General features: G+C 38.0%; 1 protein-coding gene across 1 annotated transcript in view; it reads left to right on the forward strand.

The window, feature by feature from the left end:
• LOC113234880 (myotubularin-related protein 10-B) overlaps positions 1-26,941 on the forward strand; it is a 61,357-nt gene that overhangs the window by 10,141 nt on the left and 24,275 nt on the right. The window contains exons 3-5 of the mRNA XM_026470402.1: positions 13,089-13,225; positions 15,311-15,469; positions 26,130-26,332. Coding sequence (XP_026326187.1) covers positions 13,089-13,225; positions 15,311-15,469; positions 26,130-26,332 — 499 coding nt within the window. The remainder of the gene's footprint in view (positions 1-13,088; positions 13,226-15,310; positions 15,470-26,129; positions 26,333-26,941) is intronic.

Genomic DNA, 26,941 nt, shown 5'->3' on the forward strand with positions numbered 1-26,941 from the left:
TGTTCGTCTAGACTAATTCCATGAGTTGAAACACGGTTGTTCTATTGTGAGTAGCTAGGTAGTCTGCTAGCTGTCTGATTGCAGCATCAGATTAATATTACCATATTTTGTAATGTGTATCGAATTTTCTTAGAATATCAAATTTCAAGTCTGTCGTTCCTGTAATTTCACCAGCACCCTTCAAAACCGGAACGTAGTAATGCTCACATTACTGTTTGGCGACAGAGATAGGTAAGGTGGCAGTACTTCCCTGGACGAACTCTTTCACAAGGAGCTCTTCTACTTTTGAACTAATTTTATTACTGAGATCCCTAAAAGGACTACAAATAGAGCCGATGATCTGTGAACAGCTGAACAGATGTTCATCAAACATGGCTAATAAACCACCCCGATTTAATTAGCCTTCAAACAAAAAAAAACGCTTTACGATCCAGCAGTTTGAGAGTTACGAGGCCACAATCAGACACAGATACACAAACATAATCTTCAAAATTATGACTCCCCTGCATCTGAAATTAAAAGATAATGGTATTCTCTGTTTCTGATAGCCTAGTATGTATATGATAAAAACTTAGGAAAAATATAGTTAGCTAAATCTGGCCCTGGACTCTCGTTCTCCGTCTGACGTCCGCCCGAAACAATTAAGCGTGAAACACACAGACAGCGGGTGCGGGTCTGGCGCGAGTCAGGTGCAGGTCGGGCGCAGGTCAGGCGCGGCTCGGTTTGTGACCACGGCGCGCGGCGGGTCTAATTCCGTGTATTTATATGGACGACAACACACCGAGCGCGGGCGCGGGACGGGCACACTGTTATAAGGACGCATGACTCTTCACTTGCGGAAGTTAATTGTCCGTCCATAAGAACCGGAAATAGGTCCGTCTCGGATCCGCGACTTCCGCAAATTAAGAGTTAATTTGGTCGAGCATTACTTATTTGACAGTTATTGTTTCGGAAAGAGAACAAGAGTCGACCCCCAGTATCTTCCTGTCATTTCAAAGATTCATTCATATTTGAAGAAAACCTTTCATAGATTTCTCACAGAAAAAGTCGTGAAAAACCAAAAGCAGAGATATGTAACAAACACATGGAAAAATTCGTAGGGTCCGTTGGTGCGTTCCGTGGCTTAGTTGACATAGCGTCTGGTACGATTTGCTGAGAGACGTTGGTTCAAATCCAACCGGATCGAAGTGAATTTTTTCTAAGTGTTCGAGCTTTGTTTAATAATTGTAACTAGTGCAGTAATTTCACAAAAAAAAATTTAATATCAATTATTAAATTTTTTATTATTTATATTTTTTATTTATTTTATTATCATGGTGGTGAAACAATAATACTTAATTACAGTTCATTTTAGTTTCAATTACATACATTATGCCTAACAGAAACAATTACATATTTAATGTATATAACTTTCGTTTTGCATGATTTCATCTAGTGGCTTTATGTAATATAATGACGTCAATTTCGCAAACTTTCGCAAATGTTGTTACTTGTACAACATGAAATGAAGCCAGACAAAGCATATTAAATTAAAATGAGAATGTGTTTATTAACAGTTGCTTGGAAATTCATATGCGCGCCGGATATTACCTTCGTGATACTTGTTATGATAAGCGTTTATAAAAAAAATAGTGCGAAAAATACGGTAGTGAAAATGGGTTATCCTTCCTTATTAATTATATGTATAAAAAATATCTTGACACTGCATTTTTATTGGTAATAATGTGAATTGCGATTTTATATTTGTTATTGTTACTTGGACAACATTCCCTAATTAGACGGCCACTAGCTCTTAATACAATTTAATAAGGACAGCTGGTACAACCACTGTTAATTTATTTATTTTGTAGTAGAAGAGCGAAAGATTTAGTTTCCAGTGACAGATTTCGTCCAGGGATGTACTGCCAACATACCTATTTCTGATGTTAGTTTTGAAGGGTGCTAATGAAATTACATGCCCCTGGGACTTTACCACTTATGTACCATGACACATACGGGCGCAGTACCCTTCAGATCTTTGCGATTTAAAACTGTGAGCGGTAGTACAACCCGTATGGACAGGCGTGTCCCTTACCACCAGGCGTATGACTTGGTCATCCCGTCACTTGGTATCATAAAATGTTATTTATTGTACAGGACACACACAATTTTCATTTAACAAAAGGTGAAAACACAAACAAAAGGTTATGCTTATTTCTATTATTTATTCTTCCCGCAGACCTAAGTACAGTGCACAACATTACATGTACAACACAAAAAAATCACATTAAATTTGTAAACCATATGAACACTTAGATAAATACAGATTTCATAATACCTAAGAAATAAACAATGCACCTTAACTGTCTAAATTATCTTACCACCAAATAAATGTGCACATACGTAATAAATTTATAGATAATCACGTGTATTCTGTGGGGCCACCGATATAGCTTTATCTCTTTTATGTGAATATTGATCTTGTACGGTTTTAATGAAACTATATTTTCCGGATCTAAATGGCGTATTTTTTGTATAATTGTATCTGTGACTGTAGCACTCAAACGTCAAGGCCAGGGCTAGTTCATCACGCTAATCTAATACGTTTTAGGGACTTTACACGACTAGCGCTAGACGCAACTTACAATCTACAAAAAAATGTAACGTGAATGAAGGAATAGAACTGTATAAATAAAGTTTTATGTCAAAATTATAAGTTACTATTAGCAAAGGTGATTTCCTAGTTCCAAAAAGTTTTTGCAAGCGGAGACTGTAGCTAGCCCTGTCCTATTATTGCGCTTTTTTTAACAGAAAAAAGGAGAAGGTTCTAAATTCGACTCTGTTTTTTTTTCAAGTGTGTATGTTACACGATTACTTCGATTTTTGTGAACCGATTTCATTTCATTATATAATTATTCTACAACTTATAGAACTTCTTAGAAGTTAAGCTACTATTGGGCCAGTCATGGTAAGTATACTCGACACACAAAATTCCGGGCTGAAGGGCCAGCACGTCAAGGTGCAACTTGCGCGAGAGCGACATAGAAGCAGGAGATATTGCTATTTTCTATGGGAGAATAGCAGTATCTCGCGTTTTATGTCGCTCTCGCGCTAGTCGCGCCCTATCGTGCTAGCACTACAGTATCTCGCGCTTTATGTCGATCTCGCGCAAGTCGCTCCCTGTCGTGCTAGCTCTACAGAAGTTCGTGTATTAAAAATGAACATTTAAAAATACATATTGAAGATATTTCGAAACTTACGTATTAGTGCCCATAACATTTTTTGATCGTAATGATGCTATCTATTGATTGAAAGTGGCTTTGAAATGGCCGGTTCCAAGCCCAAGGTATTTTACCCATCTCCTTTATTTATTTATTTGTTTGTTTATTTATAGCTTCTTACATACTAACTTATGTAGCACAGAAACATTGTATGACATGTTATTATTATTCTCCTTTAAACAGTATATTGAACAAAATTGTGTCAATTAAGTACCGGTAACCGAAGGTACAACCAAAGGTTATTCGTATGGGTGTTATGAACTCCCCAAAGTCTTCAGCAAACTCAGGAGCCCTCTGAGATTCTTGGAGGAGCTTGGGTGGCACGAGTAGAACCCTGCACCCACCAAACCCAAAATAGGCGCCTGGATGTCGTGTTGCGGACACCAGCCCATTATACCATACCATGAGTGTTATACCTACAACCATGGTTACAACTAGGAGTACTTCATATTCATAACACTAATCATGTAATTTTTGATAATTCTCCTTTAATTACTCGTGTTTATTTGAACAGGTCGAGTTTCTTCAATGCCCTTGCAACATATCTTACTAGATCGTCCTACCTTAAATATGTTTATTCAAAAGCCAAAATTTATCATTGCTCTGTTATGCGCAAACGCGTTTAAGCCTGAACCAAACTGTTTCACGGCCGTCGCGTTGAGCAAGAGTCCACGATGTAAAAAATATAATTTCTGCTCCAGTGAAGGCTGAATTTCCTGCAAATGCGGAATTCATTTGACTTATTTTTCTTGATATCGTTAAGAGCTCCGTTTTGTGAGCTGTGTGTTTTTTTTTGCTTGTACAAGTCTTTTTACAAGAATGTTGGATTTTTTTTATAAAATATGTATTATAAATGCGTCTTTGCCCTCCATCTCACCTGGTGGAAAGTGACGATGACGTCGACCATGGAGCATGCACTCCTGAATAATGCCTATTCACTCTCGCCTTGAAAAGGCCGAAGTTATAGCATTCAGGGAATAAGTCTGCAGTCAGGGAATTCCAATTCATAGGCGTTTGCCTTATAAACGTGGAAGTGTAATCTTTGGAATATCCACAACATAGGGGTGGAGCCCAAGCCTACGTCTAGTTTTGAAGGGTAAGGGTGCAGGTGAAATTGCAGGCACATGGGACTTGTGCCTGTAATTCTCAGAGTGTCGGCCGCAGTGGCAGGGCACCTCAGATCTTTGCAAATTAAAGCTCTGAGTGGCACTGCAACTGTTATGGACAGTAGTGTAGCTTACCATCAGGCGCCCGACTTGTTTGTCCCGTCAGTTGATATTATAATAAAAACAAAGTCTCCCAGTGATAGAAAGGGGAAGACAGAATTTAATTGTGTAATTCCATCGCACGCTCTCCGTGATATATCCTGTGGAATATATAATTATAACAATTACAGAGTTAATATTTTTTATGCCAGTTCCAGCTAACTTATTATAAGATTTAGTAGTAGTTGGTCCAAGGTAGTACTGCCACCTTACCTATTTCTGCCGCCAAGCAGTAATGTGAGCATTACTTCATTCCGCTCTTGGAGGGAAGGGTGCTAGTGAAATTACAGGCACATGGACTTGTCAACTTATGTCTCAGGGTTACGGGCGCATTGGGAGTGTCCCTTAGATATTTGCGATTTAAATCTCCAGGTGGCTCTGCAACTGCTATGGACAGGTGAGTCGCTTCACCACAACACCAAGCGCACGATTTGTTCGTCTTGCCACTTGGTATCATAAAAAAAAACTCCTTGTTAATATATATTGTTAATGACAAATACGAAATATCTCGTATTTCGAGGATATAATGGCATCATAAATGAAACAAAAAATTTGAAATCTTCTTCATCTTCCACACCCGAGCACTATCTATAGCATAGGTTCCCAAACTTTTTGGCTCACCTCGCACTGAGGCAAGATAAAAAAATTTCAACGCCCATCACCGAAAATAGTTGAAAACACATATTTTTTGTATTAACTTAACACAAAAAGTCATAAGGAAAAAAATGTAGTATGGTATAAATCATTCAGGTTTATTTTTCAAATGCGGTAGCACTCGCGGACAGCGTCAACGATAGGTGGCCAATTATAGATGGGTCATGAATAAATATCATTGGGATAAATACTCAGGATAAATATCCATTTTTCCTCAATATTTCTCCAAAAACGTGGATAAATGTTTACAATTATGGCATATTATTTATATTTAGTAAAGCAAAGTATATTTTTAAAACACTTTGTGTGCCTACACCATTATAAACATTTATTTTTTATATCATGTATTTTAATTAATAGATTTTGTGTGTGAAATGTGAAAGAGAACCCTTAGGCTAATTCAATTCCAAACATAACAAAAACCCATCTCTACCCCCAATTACTTCCGAGGCCCCGACCTAAGACTCTTCAGCGCCCACTGACGGGCGGCAGGGTCCACTTTTAGAAACTATTTTATATATCGTAGCACATTGGTTAACTTTTATTAACCACAAGTCAATATTGTGATTTTTTTACTGACGGATCAAACTCCGGTATCATATTTACATTCGTATTCAACATTGGCTGTAAGTTAGGCCTTATAATTGACTGTGTTATTTATGAAAAATCACTTAGGTTAAATAACACACTCTGACCTGATGTGCTGGACTCGCCTAGCACCTGTAGTACTGGTGCAGTTACGCCACTCTCTGTAGGTATTTTCGGTGTACTGCTTGGTACACTTCCGTCGATGATTACCGGTGTCACCTGTTCACTATTATCCCGTCCGGTCACAGAAATCCTTGATGTTCTCATGTGTTTCATGGCCGCTTCGTCTAAGTCCGCGGTTTTAGTCAACTCTCTTGTGGACTGCCTGTTCCGCGAACGATTGGATCCCTTATGACTCCTATGACGAGACTCGGTAGATGAACCACTTCTTCGGCGTCTAGATCGTTTTCGACCTATTTTCAAACGATTTTGGGTTGTCTTTGACCACTTCTGATATTAGAATGTTAATAAAACTGCACTTTTATAACACTTCAATACTATTTATTGTCTTTTCTTCTTACAAAAATACAGTATTATACGCGCGCAGAATTCAAGTTTTTAATGTCACAATCACACACTTTTTTTAAAATTTTTGTTTAATATCGGTGGAACGTTCAGAAATCAGACTTTTACATTTACAACAATGGCTATAAATTCTATAATAAATATTTAACAAATGTTTAACACTATGGTCTATAGTATCTACCTATATGTGAGAACCAATATCCAGTACATCAAAATATGGGTATCAATATAAAACTCTACGACACTGCGTTTTATTAGACATCTTGTTTCCGAATAATACCGAAGTACTTCAGAAGCAAAATTTGTGTGGTCATTGTTATTCTTTTAAAATCGTGAATTAAACTCGCTGTTTAATGTTTTAATCTGCAATAAATTGCTAATAACAATGCAAACAAGTCAGGTCGATAACAGCTGAGAATGGCAATGCTCAAAACTCGCTTACAGCGAACATGTAGGCAAATAACAAACAACTGGCTAGCGGCAAACAGGCTCCGTTATCTTCATGGCGCACCTTAACTATCGAATGACATGCGATTTTTATTACTAATTTCGATAGCCTGTTTCAAAATACATACTTATTTTCCTAACTATTTTTCTGCTACGGAAAAGGACAACAACAAATACTTAAAATGATTTAGTTTTCATTAACAATGTAATTACAGTCGAAATGTTAACGATTAAATACAGAACCGAAATTCGTTGAAAATTAATTAGATAGATTACATAGACATTCAGAAACTAGCCCCACACTAGGGAAACCCCGTATCGCGGGTGCCATGCTCCCACATAGATAATCACAAATTACTCCTAAACTCACGAGAATAATAAATATGGAGGTCACACAAATATTAGTTTCGGCTCGGGAATCGAACCCGGGACCTCTGCGTGGCAGACCGGAATGGTAACCGTGCGGCACGGAGGCTGAGGAGGCAAGGAGGCTTTAGTAGCATAGGTTTAGGACGGATTTAGTAGCAGGAGAGCTCCTTGTGAAAGAGGTCGTCCAAGGAAGTACTTGCCACCTTACCTATTTCTGCCACCAAGCAGTAATATCAGCTTTGCTGCGTTCCGGTTTTGAAGTGTATGGGTGCTGGTGAAATTACAGGCACATGGGACCTATCAACTTATGTATCAGGGCGACGGGCGCAGTGATAGTGCCCTTCATATCTTTGCGATATAAAGCTATGAGTGACTCTGCAACTGTTATGGACGGGCGTGTAGCTTACCGTCAGGAGCACGACTTGTTCGCCCCGTCACTTGATGTTATGAAAAAGGGCAGGAAAGAAGACTAAAGGCACTTCCTAATATCCCATGTAACATTCATATTGCAACAGTTTTACTATGAAAAAATTAAGCAGTCTATGACACGCGCACATTTTAGACAGATCCAACGTGGATCCAATGATGTCTGTATCTTACTGAGTGATTGTTGTATGTAAATGTAGCATGCAAGGTGCCTAATATAGATCAACACGTGTGATCAGACAAAATCGAGTAAATGTGTAAGAAATAGACCACATATTATATATACAGCTTCTTCGTATTTGAATGACAAAAATCCTGATTGTGACTCGTTCAACTATTCAGGTCGTTTTAAACTAAGTATTACCAATGCAGCAATACGTCCTATTAAAGAATGCCAATAGCGTCACTGTAAAAATATTTATACGTGTATTATAAGGGAATTCGTAAGATTCATTTTTTAAAACGTATACATAATACTTCATTCATTTTTTCTTTATACATTCCTATCTGTGGACGTCGCGGTTTTAAGCGTCATATCTGTGCACTTGAAACACGACCTTTATTATCTTAGCTTTGATTGAAAACATTGAACTGTCTTGGAGTCGTGCTGGAATGTGCAATATGGTCTACTATATGTTATTCACATAAACATTTTAAAATTTACTCAATATGTAGATCGATTCGCCCATATTATTATTTCCATAAGAGTCTATCTATACTAGCTCAAATGGCTTTAATTGATTCCGCATAACAGTGAAAGTGTTGAATTAATCAATTTGGAAAAGATATATATCAAAATTGTGGATATACACTATACGGTGTGAAAACACGATTTCTATATTTTTTATAATAGAAACAAACACAAACTTACCTCGAAATTTTACTAGAAAAGCGCTGTATTCAATAAATATTATACAAATATATATAAATATTAGACAATATCACATACGTTGCTGTGATCCCAAAGTAAGTAGCTAAAGAACTTGTGTTATGGAAATTGGAAATAACGACGGTATCACAAACACCCAGCCCCGACACAATATAGAAAAGTTACTTTTCTACTGACCCGGCCGGGGATCGAACCCGGGACCTCTGAGATGGCGACACCATGAAAACCGGTGTGCAAGCCACTCGACCACGGAGGCCTTCAAATATAGGTACTTTACAATGTTTTTTTTTAATATCAACTGAATTAAATAGAACACGTATACTATACGATATACATTTTTCAAATGGGTTTAATATAGTTTGTAAAAAATAAATAAATTGGACGTAGTTAAGCAACAAGGATCCAATCGACAAAATTGTCAAAAAATGACTTGAGTATACCAAACGGTTCATAAAGTCTAACCTCTTAGATCAGCAAAAACGATGATGATTATGAGGCTTGGGCCAGTTTCGAAGAATGCTGTCAATTAATGTTGATCAACAGTTTTTAAGAGTGCAGTCAGTTAATATTGGTCAAAAACGCCAACATTAAGGCAGCAGCAAAGTATTTATTTTTGGAAAAACCTCTTCGACGAACTGCTGTTGTGGAGGTCATACCTGAGGTGGAAAAGAACAATCATGGATAAACAACAAAGTAGAGCATAATAATATTAGAGCGGATAGAGTCACACAAAACGTTAATAAAAGGAGGAAACACATAAAGAAAATTGAATTAAGGTTAATAGGGCAGGGAACACAAGGGGGAAGAATGTCATACAAGGAGGAAGTCAACTTAGGACATTCGAAGCAAATGTGATCAAGGGTACCCTCATCCAAACCACATTCACACAAAGAGCTGTCTCTAACACGGATATTGTAAAGAAACATAGAAGAACAGAAATGGCCTAATCTCAATCTGCAGATCGTTGAAGTGACTGCTTTACTAGCTTCCCGGATTCGTCCTTCTTCTGACTAACTGACATTAGTAATCTTTATTATTCTCAACAACCGTCAATTGGTCTAATAACCGCTAAATTATTCTAATGAGTCTCCCAAACCTGGCGTTGGCAAAATCGCGCGCAAAACGACGGAGCCATATCCACATGAAACTAACTTGTCGTAACATGTCGCGCTACGGCAATGAAAGTCGTTTCAACCCAATACAAAACTCTACAACAAGCACATGGAGAAATTCGTAAGGTCTGCTGACCCTGACTGTAGCTCAGTTGGAGCGGTAGCCATGATGAGACAACAGACGCCTTTGAAGACGAGGTTCGAGTACAGTCAAATCGAACGAATTTTTCCTTGTGTTTCTTCGATCTTTGTAATTTGTATCAAGTAGTAAAAACATCATGATGTTGAATAAAATTAATATTACATTAATTAACTTTTTCAAAGCAGTAAAATAGAACAGTATTTCTTAATTTCAGGTGTCACAGATCCGTATCACTTGCTAGTAAAACTTTTTTTGTAATACCAAGTACAGATAGATAAAACGCTTATTTGTTACTACATTCACACGTACATAACAGCAAAAAAATAATAAAAAAACACAAACAAAACAAAAAATAAACAAAAACAGCAAAGTCGCAGCACTGCTAGACACCCAGTTATGTACGTGTGCTGCAGCAGTGCAAAAAGGTCATAACTCAGCGTCGGTGTTTACTCAAGAGCAAACCGCTGATTTTCAGCTATAACCTAGAGGTAATCGCGGATACGATAATCAGCTCGCTGACGTCATTTTTCCATTTAGTTATGTTTAAACATATAATAATAATTAGAATAGAAACCGAATACAGACATAAAAGAAAATTAAATTGTTAGTGGGTTGATCATGGTTTTAATACACAATATACGCAATAGGACTGGACTGGACTGCAATAGGCTGATGATGATGATATGCAGCAAATTTTCGCCACCTAAGCAAAGCTCTGTGAAATACCCTTTTTTTTGACTGTTAAGAAGAATATCGAACAAGTGCGCCTGGTGGCGAAACGCCTATTCATAGCAGTTGTAGTGTCATTCAGAGCTTTGAATCGCAAAGATCTGGGAGACACGTCACACGTACCGCTAATTTCACCAGCACCCTTACCCTTCAAAACCGAAACACAGTAGGTAATGCTCACATTACTGCTTGGCGGCAGAAATAGGTAAGGTGGCAATATTTCTCTGATCGAACACTTTCACGAAGAGCTCTACTGTTACTAAAAATTTTTTAACTTAACTTCGTAAAACGGCTTAACTTAATGTAGATTAGTACCTATTATTTATTATGTAAAGTAATTATTTAATATACATATATAAACACAGATTTTTTTTATTGGACCACCGAACCTGCCTGCAACCATTTTCGGGATGCCGTTATAATTTTTTCCGATGCGAACCATAAGCGAAACAATATTTCTCGCATTATGGCTTGGAAGCCACCCGCGTGCGTCTCTGCAAACATGCCTGACGCACTTCAACATCTCGGCAGATCCAAGACCAGCCTGAAAACGTTGTTGTATTGTACACGTAGGGCTTTATAAGCCATGTGCTTCACCCACACTGTATTGAATTTTCGGTTTAATATCTCACATTTTGAGCTGCAGCTCGTGTCAAACTTGTGAATTGATTGTTGTATTCAGCGCCGGCGCTAGCTCATGTAGCGTCCGGCTGCAATCAATACCCTGGCGCCCTCTAGTAGACACGCAAATCAAAATGGAACTTTCAGTTATATTTTATCTAGTGCAATTATAATGTTGGGAAGCAATAGCACGTTTACTGCGCTTGCGCCGCGAGCGTCGCAGACCCTGCACCATAAATCCGGCACAGGGGGTCTACTGCTGTTCTCCATCCGACATCCGTCCGCAAGAATGGTTTATTCCCAGTAGTTCCGTGTACTCAGCTCCACATGGAACAATTAATAGTCGACCAAAGTAAAAAATGCATGATGCGAATGAAGCTTCTTACTTGGCATTGTCTTTTGGTTTGGTCGAGTATTAGGTACTTATTTGACAGTACATAATTGTTTCGAACAGATGTCGAATGGAAAACGGGAATAAAACCCTTGGTTGTTTTCATGTAACGGTAGAAATACGACGATTATCGGAGAATCGTTCATCTTAGTTGCAACACGATTCTCAGATACTATAGTTAGTAAGGATAAGGAAGAATTGTCGTGATTAAATAGATTACTAAATATAGGTTAACGGAAAGCTGTTACACAATTACCTAGTTGGATCGTAAACAGAAGTGTACACGTGTAATATCATCCCTTCGAAAATAACAATTTATATACGTTAAAATTTAAACATAAGTTTTTGAATCGTACTATGTAAATAATGTAAAAAAAAAAATCCGTCATAACTACGTTACGTCCATTCATGACAAAATGGACAACACGGCAATATTATAAGTACTCCTGTACGAAAACTTAAAAACCGTCACTCCACAAAATCCTAGATTCAAAACCGAAATTGCTCAATACAACGAACCGGATCTGACAGATTTACGTAGTTACGTGTTTATTTATTTATATTTACCACTGACTCATGCTCATGTAGGTCAATGCCACTTTTGCATCAATTATTATTGTTCTACAATGAATTCAGTAACAGAAAGTGACGTCAGGGTTACGCTTAAAACGTAACAAAAAGTCGTTTCGGGCTATTTAACTTAGTTGCGTAGGATGTAGATCTTTGTAAACTACTGTAATATATACTAAGAACAACTTTTTTATGATTCTATGAAAAACTGCACACTGTAGTGCGATGCGGGAACAGATTCAGACGATTCAGTTTAGGAGCAAAAATGAATCGTCGTGAGACAGCGCTACATGAAATATATATCACCATCCCGCTTTTTTGTCGTTACGAACCTATACTGAATTGTAATAAGAATTCATGGTAAGGCCCCAGTACATCAGAACATAATAATATTACGTGTGGCAAGTCACTCACCAAAAGCACTAAAGGGACATCAAAAATTGGCATAATTATGTATAAGTGTGTAAAATGGCAAACTTTTTTGTTTTTACGCCTCATTATTTGCAACATCACATTTTCCGACGTTAATTACACTAAAACCGAGAGATGGTTAATTTTAAATCGGATTATATTATTTTTAACAATTCTTCCGGATTTCTGAAAATAACACGATCGTGTTGGCTGTTGACGGAAAGCAACATGATAAAAATCTGTTTTTTTTTATGATACTAAGGGTCGTATTCCAGAACTCTATTCAATACTCAAGTCAGGACATGAGTATTGCAGTGAGCACTGAAAACCATACTCAAGTCCTTGCCATTAGGGTCGTATTTCCAGTGCTTCAAATCATACTCAAGTCTGCTCAAATCCTGACTTGAGCATTGAGTAGAGTTCGGGAATACGACCCTAAGTGAAGGGACGAACAGCTGCTCGTGGTGGCAAGCGATACATCTGTCCATAGCTGATGCAGTACTGCTCAGGGCTTTAAATCGCAAAGATCTTAAGGGTCACAGCCACTGCCCCTGTCACCCGTAAATATATACATAAATTGACAAGTCCCATGAGCCTGTAATTTTACCAAACTTTAGTGTATATTGACGATGGAGCATGATTAATAGACTTCATAGTGCGACTCCAGTAACAAAAGTGTTTGTTCACAGGCGAGCAGGTGGTGGGCGCGGCACAGAGCGTGGTAATGTTGACGCCACTCAGCGAACGCGACAGGGGCCGCTTCGGCTCTCTCTTTGTCACTAACTATAAGCTGTCCTTCGTACCACTCGAGAGCCCCTACAATGACGTAAGTTGTATTTTTGTCAGGAATATGGTCTCTTCGAAGCACTCGTTCAGACATTACACCAAACTAACTTGATCTGTGTCAAGAGATTTTGTAAACTTTCTCCAACATATTTTTTTCGCGATATTTTCTGTCACAGTTAAAACAATAGATGATTAATGTAATAATTACAGCACACGGCAAATTCCAAGCAGAAAAATTCGCTATAAATTCTAGCATGATGGTATAGTATTTGACGATTTCGGTGAACTAACGGTTTGTACCTTGAGCGTGAGTGAAGAAGTCCTTGGTTCTGGTTTGAATGTTCTGTGTAGTACCCCGGGGTGAATTTCGTTGCTCTGGTACTCATTTCACATGGAGATATGGTGGTGGACTTTAGAGTCAAGGGCTTAGCGGTGGTAACCATTAGTTGTGCAATGTGCAACGGGAAGTGAGCGTGCCAACAGCTCCAGAATATAGCCCCTGAGAACCGGATGAAGTTCGTGACAACGGTCTGTGATAATCCTGTTCACGGGCTGATCTGGGGTCAGGACCTGAACTTTTAAATTCTCTGTGCTTGCACGGGTTATAGTGCCCTTCCCGTATAAAGAAGAGGTTGATGAGGGTCACTATAATCAAAACTTATATCGAAAGATATGATACTGCTCTGGTGCTGCAATGGTATACAGGGAATTCTCTAGTTTGCAACCAGGTGATTAGTGAAGTTGTCTGGTTATTAAAGCAGTCTTAGAGCATGAGGTAGCCAAATAATTGCTGACTGTTTATTAAAAACAGTCAGGGCATCAGAGAACCCAACAACGCCCTAATGATTATAAACAAACCATTTTTCTAATTATATCAAGTTACGGGACGAATAAGTCTTGCACCTAGCGCATGGCAGTAAACGACACGCCTGTCCATAACAGCCAGTGCCATTGGCACTGCGATTGCAAACTGCAAAGGGACGTGGGACTTGTCAATGTCCCTTTAAGGGTCGTATTCCAGAACTCTACTCAATGCTCAAGTCAGGATTTGAGCAAACTTGAGTATGATTTCAAGCACTGGAAATACGACCCTAATGGCAAGGACTTGACTAAGACTTTCAGTGCTCACTGCAATACTCAAGTCCTGACTTGAGTATTGAGTAGAGTTATGGTTTACGACCCTAAGACCGAAACGCAGTTATGCGCACATTACTGTTTGCTGTTTGTTCTTTGTGAAAGAGTTCGTCCAGGGAAGTATTGCCACCTTACCTATTTCTGCCGCCAAGCAGTAGTGTGAGCATTACTGCGTTCCGGTTTCGAAGGGTAGGGGTGCTAATGAATACAGGCACATGGGACTTGTCAACTTATGTCTTAAGGCGTTGGACGCAATGGCAGTGCCCCTCAGATCTTTGTGATTTAAAGCTCTGAGTGGTACTGCAATTGTTATGGATAGCCGTGTCCCTTACTATCAGGCGCACGACTTGTTCGTCCTGTCACTTACTTATTATAATAAAAAAAGCTCTTCTGCTACTAAACAAAATCAATTCAAGGTGTTCATTTCTATTCCGGAGTAAATTTTCTCGCTATTAATACCCGATAAAAGGGTCATTGACTTAAATCATTCCTAGATATGAGCAGATATTTTCACGTCATGTGATGTGTGGAACATAATACGAGTATTTAGTTGAGTATGACCGATTGAACACATGTGATTTATGTACGATAACGTCAATCCTTGTGCTCTAAAACAGTTTTTTTTAGCACTTATCTTATTGTAAAATTGTATTGTATTGAACACTGCAATATTCTATGCTTTGTGTAAATTGTCACCTTACATACCTATGATAATTTTCCTAAAATTTCCTCATAACACGTTTCTGGTAAAACCGGTATAAGACGGATAAAGTTACAGATATTTAAATAGCAAACTATAATTTTCATATGCTTACAGTTAAGATCACATTATGCACTTTGGATTTTGAAACGTTCTTATCACAATCGGCATACAGTTGAATTTAAATAATAAATTTCAAGTTTGACGTGCCCTTGATCCTGTATTTTGACAATACTAAACGATAGGCGAAGACCATTTTACAAAACTAAACGATTTTGATTTTCTTTACAGGAGTACTGCCAAAGAAACAATCTTCTAGGCCCATACGATGTACCCTTGACGGCGGTCGGAGCTATATGGCTCACAGACGGAGGGCCTGTGAGGAGACGGAAGCTCATGCCCTTTGGGGACATGCCTGCGAAGATTAAGGGAATTCAGATTATATGTAAGGTGAGTGTGTCGCTTATTTGTACTATTGTCATCACATTATATATATACCTGTCATAATCTGATATCGCATATACAGGGACTATGAAAGTGATTACACGCGGCTACTTTTACTTTTACTTTTCTCTTGCAATCGCCAATAAATCCCAAGAGTAGCGATGCAATCGCGCGTTTGTATCGATGCAGTCGTGCGCTTACATCGCGTTTGTGTCGCTACTTAAAATCGCGCGCGTGTGTAAAGGCAGACGCTTAGCGACTGCATCGTGTTTGCATCGCCGTGTTTAACCGCTATTATAGGGACTTTACCCGCTAGCACAACGCAACCTAACAAATTGTTTACTATCGTTAATTTTTAATACCACTTATAAATTTAACGCCGCATAAAATGTGACGTGCAATGTTTAATACTTTGTTATGGTCATTTCATGCATGGCCGTGTTTACCTTCGTCACACATATTAAAACGTGCCCTCGGCCTCGCCAGTTGATAGAGAATGGATAACATACTTCACAGAGTTCAAGAGTGATATAGCTAAGTAAGCGATGCCCTGGATAACGTCTGTCAGAATGCAAGAAGAATGTAGCTACAACGTACCTCGCCGAAAGAGTGATATAGCTAAGTCGCGATGCCCAGAATAACGCTCACGAAGTACAAGAGAGATATGGCTAAGCCGCGATGCCCTGGATAATGTCTCTCGGAATGTAAGAAGGATGTAGCTAATAAAATAACGTACCTCGCAGAATACAAGAATGATTGCGATACCCAAAATAACGTTTCTCAAGGAATACAAGATTTAGCTAAGTTGCGACGCCCTGTATAACGTACGGTACCTCACAGAATCTATGAAGGAGGTAGTTAAGTCGCGACGCGCTGGATAAGGTATCTCACACAATACAAGAATGATATAGCTAAGTGGCTATGTCTTGGATCTTACAGACACACATAATGGACTCAACAACTTTTTTACACTCCTTGACTGTCTGACTGCTCAGCCTGTGGCTTGTCTGTGCCATGTCCCACTGTATCATTGCGTAGTTTCTTTTATTATCATCGAAAGAATTTTTCCCTCAGTTTCATAAAGGAAACTAGCTAGCCACAATATAAAGGAAGTAACAAAAAGATGTAGTCGTTCGGAATTTAAAAGTGTCCACGACACTGAAGACCTTTCATCGGAAAAAGCATTTGAGTTGGAAAAATAAATCCCAATTTGTCCTACCTGTAGCGATCTTTGAGAGAGGTCAATGTCCAGCAGTTGATGATGATACATTTCGTCGCCTTACTTTCTTAAACTTGTATCCTATAAAGAGTGATTATTCAGTAGGTGGCAAATTTTTATTTTTTATTTTAAATTTTTTATCATTGTTAATAATGGCATTACTTTAAGAATAGGTAAAAGCTAACGAGTAAATACGAAGGAAATGTGATGTGAAATCAGCCTGCAACATTTGTATGTATCATCCATTTTTTGCAATTCAGTAACTTTAAAGCACAAAGCAAAAAATACGAGTTTGAGAAAGTAAGGCGACGATTTTGTGTTGCAACTACGACACTTTTGAACACACCCCGGACACTCCATACAACGGCCGAAAATTATTTACCTACTACTCCTACATACAGCAATGCGGTATCTGCACACGCGCAAATGTGTGCGTGAATCGGCAGGGTTACCCATCACTTTCTTGCACTATTACATTACGTGATCAGAGCGGCAACATAGCGAAAATGCTAACGCGAATCTATTATCATGGACCAATAACTCAAGAGGAATGCTAATCTCCATATTAAAAATCGTAGCTCTGAAAAAGGTCAAAATGCCGTCTTATTCCTAGATGGCGCTGATCGATAGCCTGGAATTAGTTTATATTTACGTAAATGGCCGTGGATATCGATTAACTCATCTTTTATAGGAAATATAGTAGATATTCTATTTTTCTTGTAATGTTTTTCAAATATTTAGTAATAAACTAAAATTATTCTCTGAACTTCGATATTTATGCGTATCAATAGATGGCATTGTTCGTTGTTAACTAATTAATAACGTAACGCTTGCGAATATCGTTAGATGGCGCTAATCCTAAACAAAATAAAAGAATACTTGGAAGTATCTATAAAAATCTGAGCAATATAGTATAACCTAAAGGAAGTCTAAATTGTCATCCGTTTGCGGTGGCGCACAGTGGGCCCAAATTGATAATTCTTGGACATAGGAATAACTTGTGGAGTATCGAGCTAATTTTTTTATGTGATAGACAATAACACTCCTAACAACTTTTATTCTTGTATGATTTCTTGAAAAGTTGATAGTTTCAGAGAAAAAAAATATTATTTTTTTTTGTGGAGAAATATACATTTTGTTCTTTATCTCAAAATATACGAAAATGTAGTGTGCGTGGGTTACTTACAGTATAGTTCCAATCATTTTCTATGTAGAAAAAAATAATCCGTCTGCATGTACTTGCGGCTTTGTAAGTAGAGGTGCGGCAAAATTGCTAACTCTTTTATGTACTTTTTTAACAAAATACATGAGCTTCGACTAAAGAAAATTTAATTTTAGTGCTAAATTACACAGAGCGTTATAACAATAACACGAAAGTTAAGTAGAAACTAGTATATTGTGTTTTATTTTTTAATAAATAACAAATCTAACATTTTGACATCTTTTTACTCGTAAAGCCGCAAGTACCTGCTGATGGATTGTTTTTTTCTTGATAGAGAATGATTTTTTTTTTTTATAACGCACACACTCAACATAGCCCCGCACTAGGGAAACCCTGTGTTGCGGGTGCCATGGACACACATAGACAACCACAAATTACACCCAAACTCACGAGAGAAATAAATGTAGGCCATACAAATATTTCTCCCGGCCCGGGAATCGAACCTGGGACCTCTGCGTGGCAGTCCGGCATGGTAACCGTTCGGCCACAGAGGCAGTTAAATAAAAAATAAATAAAAAAGTTAAGTTAAATTGGACTTATACTGTAAATAAACCACACATTACATTTTACATACAGGCTATGGGTGACCGCCTGCGTTCTGGCACCAATTTGTCCCTCGTCCTTCCACAACACAGTTCCTAAAAATATTCGAACTCGTTCACAGTAAATGCTGCCCGAATGTGGAACCTTCTCCCGGTCGAGGTCAGACAGTCGCCTTCGGTTCGGGTTTTCAAGGGTGCTCTTTTGAAGTTTTGGGATTGTTCAGACTTCACATGTTAGAGCTTTTGAAATATTTATTTACATTTGATATATTTATTTATAGTTTTATTTTGTACATTCAATTTATTATAGACTTTGTATGTATTAATGTATCAACATTACTTAATATATATATATTCGTATGTACACTTGATTTATTAAATTTATCTGTGTATTTATTGAGTATAGTATATTTCATTTCTTTACTTATCTATTTTTAGTGCCACCCCAAAAACCAACTTTCCTCTCAGATTTTCAAAGGTTAGTTGGAAGAAATCTCTTTATGGGATAAGCTCGCCTTTGTACACAAATATTTAAATTGTTTCTGAAAATTTGTAAGTTACAATAAAGTGGCTTGTGGTACAATAAAGTGTTTAAATAAATAAATAAATAAATAAATACATTTTTCTACAATTCGAGATAAAAAATAAAATGTTTATTTCTCCAAACAAAAAAAAACTAAAATTTTTTTTCTGAAACAATCAGCTTTCCAAGAAATTACATAACAATAAAAGTTATCAGGAATGTTATTATGTATCATGTGAAAAAAATCAGCTCTGTATTCCTAAAATTGTTTCATGATTAAATAATTATTTAGCCTAAAATTTATACTTTTTATTTCCGTTATTTTTAATTACCTTCAGATTAATTTATACTGGGTTGTTGGACTTTATGCACTGTTTGTAATGGATGACATATTACACACAGATTACACGAAGCTCATGTATTTTGTTAAAAAAGTACATAAAAGAGTTAGCAATTTTGCCGCACCTTTATTTACAAAGCCGCAAGTACATGCAGACGGATTATTTTTTTCTACATAGAAAATGATGGGAACTGTACTGTAAGTAACCCACGCACATTAGATTTTCGTATATTTTGAGATAAAAAATAAAATGTATATTTGTCTTAAACTTTGTTTGTTAAAAAAGTACATAAAAGAGTTAGCAATTTTGCCGCACCTTTATTTACAAAGCCGCAAGTACATGCAGACGGATTATTTTTTTCTACATAGAAAATGATGGGAACTATACTGTAAGTAACCCACGCACATTAGATTTTCGTATATTTTGAGATAAAAAATAAAATGTATATTTGTCCATACAAAAATTTTTTTTTCTCTGAATCTATCAACTTTTCAAGAAATCATACAAGAATAAAAGTTGTTAGGAATGTTATTATATATCACATAAAAAAAATTTGCTCGATACCTACTCCACAAGTTATTCCTATGTCCAAGAATTATCAATTTGGGCCCACTGTGTGGCGTTCCGATATGACCCTTTGGGACCAATGCAATACCTGCGATATTTAATGCGATATCATACTTCTTGGAATTACAAATAAAATTAAAAAATATTATTTCGCACGTTCGGTGTTCTCAGCCTAAAATCACCGTAGCCATTGTTTTTTCTCGCTTCTTACACCCAGTAACATTGAAATATGAATAATTTTAAGCTAAACTATCAATATGTCTAAATGGCATTAGAATAGACAAAGTAGTGTTCTAGTTATTATTTAGAGGATGGAAACGTTGCGAGTTGCGATTGTTTTTTTTTTTACAATGTATTTGTATACGACTCCAGGTGCATATCCATTTTGAGGTAAAATATAGCGCCATCTAGTTGACGTGTTTGTTATCACTAGAAGCAGATTTGATAAAATTCAATGTGTCAATGTAAAATAACGTTACAAAATAGCTATTTGGTAATCGTCGCGACATCTAGTGTACCAATAGGTACTAAATACCCGGCTACGCTATCTTGTATGACGATTAGCAGTCCTCTTGAGTTATTGGTCCATGCTATTATCTATAATTCTATTAATAGAATCCAAAATCCTAATAATTACACATGTATATTTATATCGATATAATATCATATTTTTCATTAATTCACTAACTAGAGTAATATTGAAGATTTAAAAAATATATATTAAAAGCACTTCAAATGTTATATTTTGGACATGCCTTGAAATAAGACAACCAAGGTATTTCAAATTGCGTGTCCAAATTGATCATCATTAATTAGGTATATTCGCTACTTACGTAATATTTATCGGCAAAATGAATTGAAAATTCGAGAACCCTTGTCTACTAGCTTATGAAGTCATGGCGCCTCATCATATTGATAAAATAAATCTGCATTTTTTATACATACATATATTACTCTGCAGTAAATAAATGAAGAAAACAATAACTGAATGAGTCTCAGACATAAGTTTTTTTACTTACTTCGTTTCATCTTTCGGAAAATGATGATAAACAGCCGTACACACAATTTACGACCATTATAAATAGTAACGTAAAATGATGTTGTATTTTAACGTACAAGTTTCGTAATGAATAAATGAAAACTTTATCCAAATATCAAAGCCGTCTTCGCACGAAAACAGCTCGCCAGCAGCCTTGTTGTCGTTCAGTCAATGTGACCGGCAATGTGCGGGGCGTGGGGCGGTATCTAAAGCTAGGGGAGGGGCGGAGAGTGTCCGTTCTCTTTACTTTTTGTTCTCTGCTTTTGAATGGTATTTTTTTTTTCGAATAAAAATGTGTATATAGCTAAGTTTTCTTATTTTCATTACACCATGTACTTGTTTTTACTGTACCAAGTGACGGGACGAACAAGTGATGCGTGTCGCTTATCACCAGGCTAAGCGACACGCCTGTCAGTAATAGTTGCAGTGCCACTCAGTGCCTCAAATCGCAAACATCTGAAGGGCACTGCCACTGCGCCCTTCACCCTGAGACATAAATTGACAATTGTCCCATGTGCCTATAACTTCACCAGCACCCTTACCCTTCAAAACCAAAACACAGTAATGCTCACATAACTGTTTGGCGGCAGAAGTACTTTCACGAGGAGCTTTACTGCTGCTAAAACTTTTGCAGTATTTTTTCTTTTTTTTTTTTAATTGTGACTCGGCAAAATGACTGCACCGCGCCTGATGGAAAGTGCGAATACAGTCCAGAGATGAGAGTAACGGATGGAAAACACAAATATCTTCACTCCGTCACTATCATTTTGCCGGTCTGGCCAAATGCTTCTTCACACTACGTTTGAAGGACCCGATGTTATAGAGGGGAGGGAATACATGCGCCGGGAGTTGGTTCCACAATTTGATGGTTCGGCATAAAAACGAATTGCCAAACTTTTTAGTGCGGGACGGTATTGAACTGACCGTCCATCTGTGGCAACGCAGTCCGGCACGGGTGGTCCGCTGATGGAAAGGAGAGGAAGGGATAAGGTTGAATAACTCTTCAGAGCACTCACCGTGGTACAGGCGATAGAATACGCTAAGAGACGCTATATCTCTGCGAAGCTGTAACGACTCCGCATGCTCAGTTACATGAGGATCGTTGACAACACGGAAGGCGTAGCGCTGCAGTCCTTCGGACCTGAGCTTTATACAACAGGTATCGCAGCTCTGGAGTAAAAAATCGGTGCACCTTGTTCAGGATGCCAAGCTTGCGCGACGCGGTACAGATGACGCTCTCGATATAATCTTTGTTGCTCATGTCCTTCCGGATGCTCATCCCCAGCAGGCTGAGCTTGTCCTGCAGCGTCAGCGTTGTACCCTGAAGATGGGGAAGTGGAAGGAATGGGGATTTTTTGGAGCTGAACGCGCATACCTGGGTTTTCTTGGCGTTGAACTCAACCAAGTTTCGGGAGCCCCACGACGATATATGTTCCAAAAAATGGTTAAGCTCATCGACAAGTTTTTCCCGGTTTCTCTCAGGGTCCTCCCGGGTGCTTGACGATTGCTTATAATAGCAACCGTGCACTGTGCTATCATCTGCATAGCAATGAATGTTGCCAAAAGGCAACAAGTCATTGATATGCAGAAGGAACAGCGTGGGCGACAGCACGGAGCCCTGTGGCACCCCAGCATTAACTGTCACGAGCCGCGAAGTGCCTCCGTCAACAAGGACACGCAATCTTCGCTCGCGCAGAAAGCCGGAGATCCACTCACAAAGGCGGCCGGGAAGACCATATGCCGGAAGCTTGGAGAGGAGACCACGGTGCCAGACCCGATCAAAGGCCTTAGCAATATCCAGACTTATCGCTAAGGTTTCGCCCTGTTTGTCGATAGCTTCACCCCAGAGATGCATAAAGCGGACATGAATATCCTATAGTATGACTACACCTTTTTGTTGCACTTTATGTATATATATACCGAGACATTAATACGTAATTGTATAAATAAATAAATATTCGCAGCGTGTGATATTAAATGTCAAGTAAACACTCCAAGCACTCGTCTTTTACCTATCTAATTTAGGTCTTGTGCGTTATGAGTAATCTTACTGTCAACGCCGCTATCTGATAAGTAATATCAATAAAATATAATGTTTGAGTAAATACAAGATATAAGCCATGCTTTTTCAATTATATGCACACAAGTTATTAATAGATTCAGGCATTACTGTTCGGCAGTGCATGTAACAAATATTCAACACAAGCGCAACTATTTTGCACGATTTAACCTCCACTGCAATAGCAAATTAACTTTACTCCCATTTTCATTAGACTGCATACAGACATTATATACACTTAAAAAGTATATAAAAAATCAGCCATACTCTTTTTATTAGAAAATACACATAATGGTTAGCAAACACCTGGCAAGGATCTTCAAATAGATTTATTATCGAATGCAATTCATTTCATTCTTGTATTTCACTTAATTGTAAATACTGTTTACCATCATAATCATCCACAGCCCGACTTCACCCACTACTGGGTATAGGCCTACCATAGTTTGTGCGATTCGCCACGATCCCGTGCTAGTATCACCCATCTACGGCCCGCAACTATGACGAATTCGTTCACTCACTTCGCTACAGGACCCACGTTTCTTGGCCCACCATTCGGTTGTCGCTTTACTCCATCTGCCTTCACCATCTCTCGCAATATGTCCTGCCCAGGTGGATTTTAAGTTTCCGAACTCCTATGTCCTGGACCTTAGTTCATCGGATTTCGAAATTTGGAACTCTAAGTTTGATGCCGAGCATGACTCGCTCAATGGGCTCTTTGTGCAACTCTCATTCTGTACACAGCCTTCGGTGTGATCATCCACGTGCGTTATTATCACAGTTTTATATTGCTTTCTATGTTTGTTCAAGGTCATGAAATAAATTTAAAAAATTAAAATCTTCCGCGAACACTCGTTGGTTGACAGATAGAATAACCGCCAAGTGTTTCTTCTACTTTCTGGTTATCTTATGCTGTATAATCGCTTTTTAATTTTGAAAACTTGATTACTGACTGAGATATTGAGTACTTATTTAGTTTATTCGCTAAATCCATAACTGTAGTTACCTACCTATTATTATTTTAGAGCGTGTAACACCGAATGGAGTTGAAGTGTCAGTTTTCGACGGGGAAGAAGAAGTTTGACAGGTCGCCTGACCTGTCAGACATGACCTGTTACCGACTATTTGGTTCTGAGAAAACAAACTTAAACCACTCTGTCTTTTCAGCATCAACTCTATTGGCGGGAAGTGTTAGTTATTTTGGTTATAATATGATAATAACTAAGCCAACTAATCCGTCTCGGCTGCCCAAAGAGCGTCTTGGCAGCCAACATCCGTATAACACATACTACACGCTCTCACGAAGTCGAGTACACACTCACTACAATAATACACTCCCTTGTTTGTTCTATTACATGAGGAAAAATTCCCAGTAACAGAGTTGACGACACATAAATTGACTTAACCGCGCCTACCTAACAAACCAGCTCTATATTATATCACTGTTACGCTTATCGATGTAAACATTATACGTATATATAGAGATGGGAAAAACTACTTATTTTTTTAAAAATTACAACTTACGGCGTTGTGCTTTTTTTAAAAAAGCGTGCTTTTCTAAACGCTTTTCTTTTACGTTTTTTAGTTTGAAGCTTACAAAATCGTTAAAAAAGACGTTTAAGCGTGTTGACTTTTATATTAAAAAAACGTTTGCAACGTTGTGTTGATAGTTATAAAGAAAAATAATAGATAGTTGAAAAGCAAGCGTAGACTACTATAGTAAGTTTATTTGCAAAACACGAGTTTTATTTTTATTATTACAATAATAATTATACCAAACTAGTGCCGTAATTTCACAAAAAAAATAATTGAATACTACGGTAGTCAAACATCGTGACATTCAATGAACTTAAAAATTACAATATAGAAAAATTAGAGTTTTCTTTCTACTTTTTTTATATGTTATAGACACACGCTTGGCCACAATCTCACCTGATGTTAAGCGACGATGGGACGCGTTTGCCTAAAAAATGCCTATTCTCTCTAGCCTTGAATAGCCCCAAATTGTACTTTTCATTCCATTCCTTTAACCTAACCGGAGATCGAACCCGGTACCTCAGAGGTGGCGACACTGAAAAGCGGTGTGCAAGCCACTCGACCACAGAGGTCGTCGAAAAAGTCAAGATCAATATCATCGTTATTATACAGCCCACTGCTGGGCACCTTCACGTTTTTCAAGGGTCATGAACCTTCTTCGAAGTGCTGGTTTCATCACATTTTTCTTCACCGTTACCAAGAGGAGTTGCTACTAAACATTAGTTATGTATAACGTAGAAATGAAAGTCCGACCCCTCGACAAAGAAGCAACCATTGTCCCACTATGCTTCCTTCCACCGCTGTTCCTTATTTCGTATTCATTCTTCAGCCGTTAAACCCACTGCAGGGCAAAGACCTTCCTGGCCTTACTCCACTCATCACGATTTAACTCCGCTACAGGCCAAGATCTCATATGGATATTTAGCTAGTCACGCCATCTTCTTTTGGGTCTTCCACGTCCCCGTCTTGAGATCCATTAAATAGTCGATCTCGAACTGACGACCTAGATTGGCCAACGGTTTGCACTATGGACACTGGATGGTAAAGTCCCGGGTTTGATTCCCGGTAGGACCAATTTATTTATGAAAATGAACTTTTCTAAAGTTGTTCTAGTCTGGGTATTCTGGGATGTGCCCCAGAGTGAGTTCCATCGCTCTGGTACAGGGAATTCCCTAGTTTGAGACCAGGCAATTGATGTGGTAGACAACACATTATTTTATTAATCTTTGACCACATCTCGCTTGACATGCGACAGACGTGACTGGCCCATTTTATTTTTCTTTCTATGAAGTATCACAGCAATTGCGTCACTTAGTAAGTGACGGAACGAACTAGTCGTGCGCCTGGCGGTAATATCGCCTGTCCATAACAGTTGCACTGCCACTGCGCCCGCCACTCTGAGACATAAGTTTACAAGCCCATGTGCCAGTAATTTCACCCCGTTACCCGTCAAACCGAAACGCAATAATGTGAGCATTACTGCATGGTGGCAGAAATGGGTAACGTGACTGTATTTCCCATAACTTACCCTTTCACAAGAAACTCTACAACCGCTATTTATTTCAGGACAGCGGCTTTTTGACCAATTTAAATTTAATAAACTTAATTTTTATTTCAGAACATGAAAGTACTTACTTTCAGCTTCGCGAATTCCGCCATCGGCAAAGGACGCCAAGTAGCTATGGCGTTAATACATCACTCGTTCCCCAAAAGACACGACCTGCTGTTTGCGTACGAATACAGAGAGCGTTATCATCCCACCCTGCCTTCAGATTTGAACATGTTTCAACGACCTAATGATTGGAAAAGAGAGCTTGAAAGGTAACTAAGAACCAACAGCATTTACAATATTTAACCTTACTTTCTCAAACCCATATCTTAAAGCACAAAGGTACTAAAATGCAAAAAAAAATATTCTTAAAATCATGCATCCAAGTTAACACCCTTGATAAGAAATTTAAAATAAATAGAAAAGTTTTGCCATCTCCTGACCTGAATCCCTCTTTATAAGATATGAGGTTGAGAAAGTGAGGCGACGATGTCATGAATGTACATAGTAAAACATAAAATAGTAAAGCTAATAGCAGATTTTCTAGAATAAAATTTAGTATATAAATACAGCACCACAACCTACTTAAATATAATGTTATTTTTATTTAAATATATGTATAACTTTAAATTTAAACCGTTACTGCCATGATGAGTATTAATAAATAATATAAAATAAACAACCTCACAGGACTACGTTAGTATCATCTTAGACAACAAGTTTTGTTCCATGACTTTTAATAATTCATCCAATTTTACTTTCATACAAAAATAAATAATTCAAATAGATCGCTCTAAACGGTAATAACTCTGTGCGGCACGGTTTGAACTTATTCTACCAAATGCAGATCTTTAAAGTGTCAGATAGTACAAGAAAAACTT

The sequence above is a fragment of the Hyposmocoma kahamanoa genome, unplaced genomic scaffold, assembly GCF_003589595.1.
Source record: "Hyposmocoma kahamanoa isolate Upper Pololo Valley unplaced genomic scaffold, ASM358959v1 86, whole genome shotgun sequence".
NCBI classification, from domain to species: Eukaryota; Metazoa; Arthropoda; class Insecta; order Lepidoptera; family Cosmopterigidae; genus Hyposmocoma; species Hyposmocoma kahamanoa.